This window comes from Elgaria multicarinata, chromosome 5, assembly GCF_023053635.1.
Source record: "Elgaria multicarinata webbii isolate HBS135686 ecotype San Diego chromosome 5, rElgMul1.1.pri, whole genome shotgun sequence".
Lineage (NCBI taxonomy): Eukaryota > Metazoa > Chordata > Lepidosauria > Squamata > Anguidae > Elgaria > Elgaria multicarinata.
This window is the reverse complement of record NC_086175.1, coordinates 82,446,582-82,457,390: the sequence shown is the minus strand read 5'-3', so window position 1 is coordinate 82,457,390 and position 10,809 is coordinate 82,446,582. Positions and strand designations below refer to the sequence as shown.

General features: G+C 35.6%; 1 protein-coding gene across 1 annotated transcript in view; it reads right to left on the bottom strand.

Annotated features, from left to right (window-relative positions):
* Nucleotides 1–611: 611 nt before the first annotated feature.
* The window catches only part of NRIP1 (nuclear receptor interacting protein 1), a 95,590-nt gene continuing 85,392 nt past the window's right edge, over nt 612–10,809 (bottom strand). The window contains exon 3 of the mRNA XM_063126754.1: nt 612–9,946. Within this exon, the coding sequence (XP_062982824.1) occupies nt 6,101–9,607 (3,507 nt within the window). The 5' untranslated portion in view covers nt 9,608–9,946 and the 3' untranslated portion in view covers nt 612–6,100. The remainder of the gene's footprint in view (nt 9,947–10,809) is intronic.

Below are 10,809 nucleotides of genomic sequence, written 5' to 3'. Positions count from 1 at the left end.
TGTGGTTTTTACACTGGAGGACGTGAAGCTGCTTGCGATTTCCAGATCCAGCAAGTATTGCATGGGGTTACTGATTGTATGTGTCTATGTGTGAATTATGCATATGGCATTCCAAACCATGCATTGTTCTGTATGACTAGAAAGTGCTATTCCACACTGCAAACAACAGCCCCTGCCAAAGGAAATGAGGCAGGTGGCTACCAGGAGGAGAGCCTTCTCTGCTCTGGCACCCTGGCTGTGGAATGAGCTCCCTAAGGAGGTTCACTTGGCACCTACATTATATGCTTTTAGACGCCAGGTGAAGACTTTTTTATTCTCCCAGCATTTAAACAGTCTATAAATAAATTTTAACTTGGTGTTTTAAATTTGTAATTTTGCATTGCTGCTGTTTTTATCTGGTTGAGCTTTTATATTGTATTTTATATTATGGTTTCATATTGTTGTTTTATACTTTGAAAGGTTTTAATTTTTGTGAACCGCCCAGAGAGCTCCAGCTATTGGGCGGTATAGAAATGTAATAAATAAATAAATAAAGGGGACTTTTGTGTAAGCATGTTTGATATTTAGGGTGCAAATAGAGAGTGGTACAATAAATAGATTAAAACTACATATTCAATGCATTTTCTCATTTATTCAAATTTTCTGCAGGAAGTAAACACTGAAAGAATTAAAAAAACTTCACACTGCAGTATATACAGTTTTGTGACATCACATGAATAAATCATTTACTAAAAAAAATTGAGAACAGTTAAATTAGTGAAAACTCCACAACAAAAGATTGCATAAACCCCAGAATTCTTATGTATGGCAATGAAAACCAATATTACACTATCTGACAGTACTATAATAGAATTTCAGTAGTTTGAAATGGAATCAAAATGTGAATGATGTTTGTGGTTGGGGACAGGGAGATGCTTTTTATGTTTAAAAAGAAAAAAAGTTGATTTTTTTCCCAGACCCTTTCATTTGAAGCACATTCTTTTACAAAGCTAAAATACCACAGCAGAAGTCATGTCCAGAAACAGAATACAGTTGTTTGATAAACATCTGGTTTGACTTAAGACATTTTTGCCGTTGCCGAGATGCACAGGGTCCCCCATGCATTTTTCATGCAGCAGGTAATTACAATTTTAAATAAAACATTTTCTATACATTCTTCCAGACTTGCAACTGTATACATACATGCAAAAAAATTTAAATCTGTGATCATATATACACTTAATACATGGAATATACATAACAAAAAGATTAAAATGTTTATTCCTTTGCATTAGAATACAAAATATGTATTTTTCATTAAAGAAACCACTATTTACATCACTTTTTTAAAAACCAATTTCAACATGTAGGTGTAACAAGTCTCTATATTTACATATGTATACATATATATATATTTATCTATAAAATATAACTTCCCAGTTTACTCAACTAAGATGCAGCAGAGAATAAACTGGTAATATTTTGCTATCATAAATGACAGCTCTATCACATTTGACTGATGTTTTGTTGGGGAAAATGACATTATTTATTTTGAAAAATGTAAAGTAAGCACTTTATAATCTATTTTTTAAAAATATATAGTTTAAAAAGTAAACACATGGCTGATTTCCCATTAAAACTATTGTGTTCTATCTTCAAAAGATGAACTGCTTCTACAGAAATGGTTTTCAGGGTAATCCTAAACATGTTTACTCAGTAGTAAAGCTCACTGAATTCAATAAGGGTTACTCTCAAGTAAGTGTGCATAGAATAGATGTGCAATGTCTACTTGGAAGCAAGATCCACTATCCTTAATGAGGTTTCTTTCTAACCATAGATAGGACTGCAACTTTAAGCCATTTTCTCAAGTAAAATACAATGCAAATGTTTTCTGAAGTCCTGGATTGTGTTTGCCTTTATGGAATGGTAGAGAAACGAGAGAGAAATGTTGTGCTCTACCTCAGTCCTCTTTTAGATTACAAGGGAAGAACAGCTGCTTATTTTTCTGCTGCCCTTATTGTCAAAGTCTGACTCCATTCATGTATCAACTGTATTTTCGATTGTATTTTCCACTCCCTGTAGCTGAAACTACAAAGGTTCATCGCAGATTCATGTTTTAAATCTTCTACAATCATGTAAAAAGTGGAGAATGTAGGAAATCTGACTTAAGCAAAAGAGGTAAGTAGGTGAGAAGTGCAGAATCCCTACTTCCTTAGTTTATTTTCCTGAGCTTTTGTTGTTGTTGTTCTCAGCTGACTTTGATACCAGTAGAAAGCCCATGTGAAAGAAACACACTCGGAAGGATGAACTGCAAGAATATTGCATGCAGGTATGCGTACTTGCATGTGCCTTTTGCTCAAATCGGACCCCCATCTCCCACTTTATACATGTTTGTGGCAGATCTATGCCACCATCATGTATAATTTGATCCTGTATCACATATTACCTTGATTATTTGTCTGGTAGATACATGCCTTTTATAGTGAACTATGTAACACTGTTACAACCAAAGCATAGCTTTGCACACACCCTAAGTTGCTTAACTGCATGTTATTGGCCAAGTGGTTAAGGCAGCTGATTTACATATCTAAAATCTTTTGGTCCAAACTCATTTGCTACCCAATTCTGAGATTTGTTTTATCAAGGAAGTAAATGCTTGGAATGGGATATACCAACTGCTGTCATTATAAAAATGTTTGTAATATGGAACATAATTTGTAATATTTGCCTGTCTTCACAAAATATACACAAGTTAACTGATGTCTGTGAGCATTTAAATATTTGTATAGCTCTCACCCGAAGAAAAAATATGTAAACTGTCATCTTCTTTAACTTCTGTGTTGAATAGGCCACAACCTATTGAAACATTGCTTTAGGGTACAGAATTGCAACCTATAGGATTATGTTCAGATTGTATAAGGTAACATACATTTGTTATGGAATTAGTACATGCATAAGTACACCTGAACGCTCTATCAGAAATAGGAGTGGAATGACTAAAGATTGTGATACAAGGGTTTCAAGTCAAAAATTTCATGCCAATTTGTATTGGATTGTTTATCTAAAGACATAAGGAGGGCCTCCTGAGTAAGTTACAGCTTAGTATTTCCTCCAGGTCTGTTAGCCCACATAGCCTCTGGTTCACAACTACACACATACATTATTTCAACAACAATTACAACAACAACGATAATAAAGCAATATTTCGTAGACAAATTTAATAGAACAAAAGTCAACTCCTCTAACAATGATTTCACCAAAAGAAGAAAGAATGAAGTCCATTAACAATGATCTAAAACATAACTGTTAATAGTTTGTGTGATATTTGAATTCTTACTGGCTACATCAAAATGCTATGAGACAAAATGAAATACTTCAACAGGGCAATCCTATACATATTTGCTCAAAAGTAAGTCCCATTTAATCTGATGGGCTTTCTCCCAGGTAAATGGATACAGAGTTGCAGCTGAATTAATATACTGTTACAACTCAAGCTAGGCCATGCTAGAAGTTAAAACCACATCTGATTTAAAATATGTAGCCTCTCTCTCTATAAAACTGAACGTTATGTGTGTGTGGATTTGTATGTCCAGAAATGTTTATCCACTTCTAGATGAGCTACAAACTTGAAATTTGGGGTGCTGATAGGACTTCCTGTATAATGTACCAAATAAATAAATCCACCCCACTTTTTTTTTGCAGTTTAACTATTTTTAAACAATTTAAATAAAATATTACTCTGACTCCTACAATTAACAGCATGCCTACAACTCCCAGGAACTGTAGGTGTTTCAGAGATCTTGGGGAATTGTGCACAGCCATGTGGGGGGATCGCCAGAGATCTCTGAAATGGATACACATCCCAACATGCCTTGCCTGGAGCTGCCCGCATCCACTAAGTGCTGCTTCCCTCCACTCCTCGGTGATGCTACTCATTGAGTGGCGAGGAGCAGAGGGAAGCGGGTTAACATTATTTGGAGGCCCAAGCAACACCAGGAATATCTGCTAGTCTTATATATAAAAGCTTTATCTATGCTTTCATCATAGTTAAAGTCACTCAGCGAGATGAGCTGCAATGAACATGTCTATTTTCCCTAAAACACTGATCAAGAACCCTTCAAAGTCAATGGAAAACTTCAACTATTCTGGACTGGGTTGTAATAAAATCATGTTGAGTAGAGTATTTTTATTAAAAGAAAACTACAGGAAATTATACAGAAAAGTAAAAGCAGTTTGAAACTTCATATCTATGATTAACCACAAATTCTGAATAATCTGAGTATCAGAGTCCAACTTAATCATTGATATCCTGATTTAGAGTGCTACGTGTTTCAAGTTACTGCAGTAGATAGAAATATATTTAAAGTAAAATTCAAGGCAAATTCAAAATAACCTATCCAGACAAATCATTTCTAAGAATTATGAGGGTGGTAAAATGAGTTTTGATAATAATAATAGTGAGAGTTTTTGTCTGGTTGCTCCCAGACCTCTAATCATTTATGAACAGGGTAGTCAATTAAAGAAAAGCTTGCTTTTATATTGGGGAATGTTTCTTTTGTTGATTTCACCAGTTTCTCCAGTACAAAACTCAAATTTAGAGGGTGTTCCAACAAATTCAGTGGTATATACTGGGAACATGTCTCGACTAGTAACTACAATGAAATATGTATTTTGTTTTGTTTTGTTTCATGCGTTCTAATTTTTAAAACTGTCATTCCACTCTTCCAATTTATAATAGCCCCTTAATTCTGGGATAGTAAAAGTTAATGAGCTATTCACAAACCAAATTATGTTGTTACATATTCCATCAACATGTCAGCAACATAATTTTCCATACTTTAGTAGCGCTCATATTGTACACATGCATGAACTGATGGGAAAAGAGACCAAGGTGATGGATTAATCATTATATTCTTCTCTGTCTTATACACAATTAAACATGTGTTTTGTAAAATCCCAACTTTCTTCATGTGTTAATCTAATTGGATGACTTGTCTAAGTATAAATGAAAAACAAAACAAAAAAACAAGTGAGGAAGAGACTTATCTTTTACTGCCAGCATTATAAATCAAGCATAATAATAATAATAATGATGTAAAGTCATATACCAGATTTTATATTTATTCCAGCCGAGTGTCTTGGGAAGGCATTTTCCAAATGCAACTACAGAAAGTACATTATATATTAGTTATGGTTCTCCCAGATATCAAAACACAATAAAAAGCCATTTGGAAGCACTAAAAGTTTCATTTCGGTACATTTCCCTAATTAATACTGATGAGAATTAAAAGTACAATAAACAAATGCCTTGGTCTGAGCGTTCCATTTATATATATAAAAAAATCTTCACATTTCATAAATGTATGAAAAAACACAAAATCATACTGTCCCAAGACTTAGAATTTCAGAAAGGAAAATATATCATGTAGCAAGACAAAATGGTGCAAAATACTTTGCCACCAGCATAGGCTGTATGTTACATTGCATGACATGCTAATACCAGTAGTTCAAACAAGATCCTCTTTTACATTTCCCACCATAGTTGCTGCTGCTGCTGCTGCTTCTGCGTTTGTTCCTACAGTAGCCCAGGTATATGCAAAGAATTCCACCCATGTGGTTCAGTTTTGTCATGGTTTGTATCAAACATTAGTCTAGTCCCATTCATTTCAATGGGTCTACTCTAGCATAGGATACAACCCCATGATTACAAGCTCTTAAGGAGGTCTGTGGTTCATCACCTGCATGATATGGAAACATATCAGGAAGCTGAATCACCTGGGATAGAATTCTCACCCATACTCAGACCAGTGTGTGATTCCTGTAGTTGGCAGAAGCAACTGCGCCAGGAAAAGCAGAGGCCTTTATCTCCAGTCACAGATTTCTCATGGAGATTTATATAATTAACAACTCATGAAGATAGATACCTTGTGAAAAAATTCCTGTAATGCAAAAATAAAAAATAAAGAAAAGCTAGATGTATTTTAAATATCAGTAAAACGTTCAACAAACAAAACCATGTTTTAGTTATACCATGCTTTTCTCAAATCATGCTAGATTTATACAACACTATTTTTGAAACGAGAATTTAAACCTGACTGTAAACACTTTATATGATTATAATTTACTCTGGTTCTTTTTTTATTGTTAACACTTTTTCTAAGAGTCCATATACTTCTCCATTCACATTGTGTTGAAGGGACACCTTATTACTTGAATGGCTATTGTATGTATTTCTTATATTATGAAATGGTATTTTACATTCTGCAACAGGTGACAACTCTTTCTTGAATGTGACAGCTGATGAATTTTCTGTAAATGCATCACTCCAAACATCTTTGTCATGTGCTTCCTGAATATTAACAGAACTCCCCCCCTTTTGTAACATGTAATATAGTATTGGATTTGTTTTGGTCAGTCTTGGGGAATCTCTCTCATGTTCATTTTTGTCTGTATCTGTGATGACCCACTTCATAGGTCCTCTTTCATTAGGTACATGGCAAACACTAAACCGGTCACATTCGGGTTTCGATGACACAGTGCCTCCCAAATGTTCAGCAAAGGGAGAACTGCCAGGGCTCTTCATTGCAACTGAATACTGAAATGTTCGGTGATCCAAACAACTGCTTTGTTGCCCAGGATTCGCCACTACCGAATGTACTGAAGCGACACTGAATTCAGCTTTGTTATTGTTTGTTAGATTACTTTTGTTTCCTTTATTTTTGCCATCAGTTACTGTTAAATTATTCCTATGTGGAGACATGTCTTTTTCACAATTTTCTGACAGAAGCAATTGTTTCAATACATTAAATCCTTTGCTTTCTCTAGCCCAACTCCTATTTTCACTTTCATTATTTGAACCATGGCCTGAAGAATATTTTAAATCAAGATCAGTTCTGCTAAATTTCAGTTCTTTCTGGGTAGGTCCAGTTCCATATAAGGCATCCACAGAAGACTTATGATGGTTTGCAACATCAGAGATATTACCTTTGTTAGCTTTTAGTATTTTTAAAGGACCTTCTGAAGGCTCAGAATGCAGCTTCCTCTTCTTTGGGACCATGCTCTGACTTTTTGATTCCAGAAATGTCCGTTCATTATTTCTGTGGCTCCTGTCCAGATCATCTGCAGAGTAGCTATCTTGATTCTGTCTCAGCAATCGACTTAGCAGGCCATTCTTTGAAAAAGAAAAGTCTTGAGGTGAAAGAGGGTTGGGTTTAAAATCCTCTAATGCTGGAGATGTAGCTGTGTTTCTCTCTAATGAATGAGCTAGTCCATGAAATTTCTTACTAACACTTTCCCTTATTTGTTGTGCATTTGGATTCTGAAGGGTATTTGAATCCTCAGAAGGTTCAGCTTTTATTTTTACAGTTAATATTTGCTCATTCAAAGCCTTTTCTGTTGGATCTTGTAAATTCTCTTCTTTTGAAAGCATTCTCTCTTTTGTTTCACTCACGCCTTTATTGGAGGTTCCCAGAAGCAGTTGGAGGACAGTGCGTCTTTCAAGCAGATTCTGGATTTCTGAACTGGGAAATTTTTGTTCTGCTGGAAGAATCTGATTACTGAGTATTTTGTTTTCTTCAAGTGTACCTGATGTGCTAGTAAGCAGGGAGCTATTTAGCCCATCTATCAATCCTAATGGTTTCTCTGTATTTAGAGTCATCATCTGTTTGCCTGTTTGCCTTTGCTCATCCAATGACATGGAAGACTGCATCCCACATTGAGCTAAATTCTGCAATAATTTACTTGCACTAAAAGATGAAGATGTTTGTACAGTTTCTTTCCTGTTCTGCTTATTTCCTTGAAGTTCTTTGTGTACTGTAAGATCTATCAAATGTTTAGAAGCTGGATTAATTAGTCTCTCAGGTTGTATGATGCAAGAATATGGTGGTGAATTATGTTTGATCAATAAAGGAGAATGATGTGAAAGGTTGATGGGTGAATCAGGTTTTGAAGATGCTAGCAAAGGGGGAGTGTTTATTGGAGTCATTCGATTTGTACTAGGGCAGTCTGTCACAGGAGTTCTGTTACCAGTGGGTAAATTAAATTTTGACACATCAGGTGTAACTAATGTTCCCTCAGTTTCTGAAATTTTCTCTATATTGTCTTCATTTTTATGGCCAAGTAATAACTGAAGCAAAGTTACTTTCTGATGTGGATTCAGTTTTGCACTTTTAGAGGAATCTTTTTCTTCTATATTTTCTAGACATGGAACTTTGGATTCCCAGTTATGAAGCAAGGATTGGGTTAAATTATCTAGAGAAGCTGTCTGCTCAGAATCTGGTGTATTTGTTTTCTGTTTGAAAGATAAATCTATAGGAAGACAATTAGAATGGGAACTTTCATCATCACTGCTGTCATCTTCTGTAAAACTTGGATTGTTGTCAGAGTACTCATCAATAGTAGTTGGTGTACTACTCTCCTCAAAAATACTGGCTCTCTCATTCTGTTCATACCCCTTTATCTGCTTAGTAGCATTGTGATTTTTAAGGAGGTGCAGAAGTAAACTACTGTTGGTAGGTGGCTTCAAATTGTTTTTTTCCACTGTTGCCTTGTAGCCTATGCTTTTGGGAGATGAATGAATTATGCCCATAGGACTCTGAAAATGTGTCATATTGCTTTTATTGGTTATTGACTTGTTTGAAGATCTTACATGACCATTCAGATGGCTTTCCATTCCTTTCGATAGTTTGAAATGGCCAACATCTTTTGGAATACTTTCTTTTAATCTTGCCATAGCAGCAAGCCTCTCACTTGCAATTTGATTTGCATTTTGTGCTTTTAGAGCATGTTCCCTTGAGTACTGCTGCAAATGTGCTTCGCTTGAAAGAAGCAAAGCTAGCTGACTGCAAGCCACACTAGGTTTAGGAGATGTAGCAGGACTAGACCTTTTTTCCACCATGCTTGCAACAGCTTGTAATCTTGCAGCACAAGATAGTGACTCACTCATCACCTTTGGACCACTCTGTCCTGTGTGTGAAGACTCTATAAACCGATCTTTAACCAGGTTTGTTGTTATCTCAGGGAGACTGGGCTCCAGCTTTTCATCTTTTGCTTTGTTCTTCTTCAATAGAGTCTTCAAGTGACTGGATGCAGCACCATAGCACCTTAAGTCTTTTTCAACTTGTAGAGAATCATGGCTGAGGGAATAACCTTGCTCCTTGAGGCTCTGCCTAATCTGTTGTGACAAAGCAACACTCTGCAGCCTAGAGCTGAATGACTGAAGCAAAGAGGCCAGTAATGTGCTATCCTGTTTGCCTTTAGGCACATTTTCAACCATGCCAGCTAACAAAGCTTCTTTTTTCCCATTTAAATCCACAATAGAATCAGACAACCGTCTTCTCTTTGCAGCATTCCAGTCTTCAGAAGACTGTAACAATCTTGCCTTTTTGTGATGTAGCATGCCAGAACTTCGATACGTAAGTGTGTTAGGAACTGGACCATCTCTCCGACAGCTGGGAGATGTATTTCCAGAAACCTTGAAGTTTTGATCTTCTGTACCAGGCTCAACAGGTTTTTTGTCAACCACAGAACCCGAACCTCCTGCTGCTTGATGCATTAGTAATCCCTCTAGGTAAGTTAGAACAATGGAATCTTGGTGCATCTCAGAGACAAGCTCTTCTCCATGAGTCATGTTCAATACAAGTATCCACACAGGCTCCCTTTTTACTCACTTTAAAGTCTGTTATAGGTGAACTGAGATTCAGCTTAATAAGGATGTCTATAGCCTTCTACAAAATTCGATGCAAAACAGGTGCAACAGTCCTTGGATGTTTTTTCATTAAGTATTTGTTGAAGACCCAAAGTTCCATTTTTATCCATCTCTGTTGTAATATATGCATGCATTCATTAAGATGATCCAGAAAGTCTATTTAAAGCACAGTTCCACAGTAAAAATAGTCATGTTCTTCATAAACTTCTGGGACAAAAGATTTCTTTTTTCAATCTTTTCTTATTATATTATGCATGATTCCTATAAGGTAAGAAGAAGAAAAAATATATCAGTCAAAGTATTTAACACATAACTAGGATAAATTCTAAGAGTTCCACTCTTAAAGGTGGCCTGGAAATAATTTTAGTTAGAAAGATAAAAATAGAGGGGCATTCCAGAGATGTGTATATAATCTCTAGACAAACTAAATCTTCCTGAACGTTCTTATAATCTTGCATTTTCTTGTGTATACAATCTCTAGTCCAGTTAAATATTCCTGAACACTTTAAAATCTTGCACTTTCTTTTCCTGTATAACATTCATTGACAATCCTACTTACTCAAAACAATAGATGATAGTTAAAGTTAAAGGATGCTCATTAGATTTCAGCAATTGAAGAAATCACTGTCTTGGACAGTGTCTAGGACTTACTAGGACCACTACTAGTTACCCATCCTTACCACGTTTGAAAAGGAAAAATTTAAGAAGGCTTCCATATCATGTTCCCAACTGCATCCGTTCATTGGATAATGCATTAATTCTGTTTAATTAGTTCTTCAAGAATAAAGGCAGAAGAAATCTGCCCAACATTAATTTAAAGTCCAGTTTAGGGTTTCCTGGTAGTGGTGAATGGGAGAGGGAGATTTGCTAATTCAGAAGCGCTTTAAAATAGCAAAGAAGTAAAAAAAAAAGTGTTGTGCATGGCTTGATTATGTCACCAAATTTTCAAGTGATGGGTTGAGAGATGGGAATAACAATGCACATACAAAAATAGTATTTTATAGTAATTTTCTGAATACATTTAATGCACTGAGGCTTAAATCCTAAGCACACTTGTTAAGAAGCAATACCCATTCAATACAGTAGGATTTAAGTAATCATGTACAGAATTACACTTTAAGGTT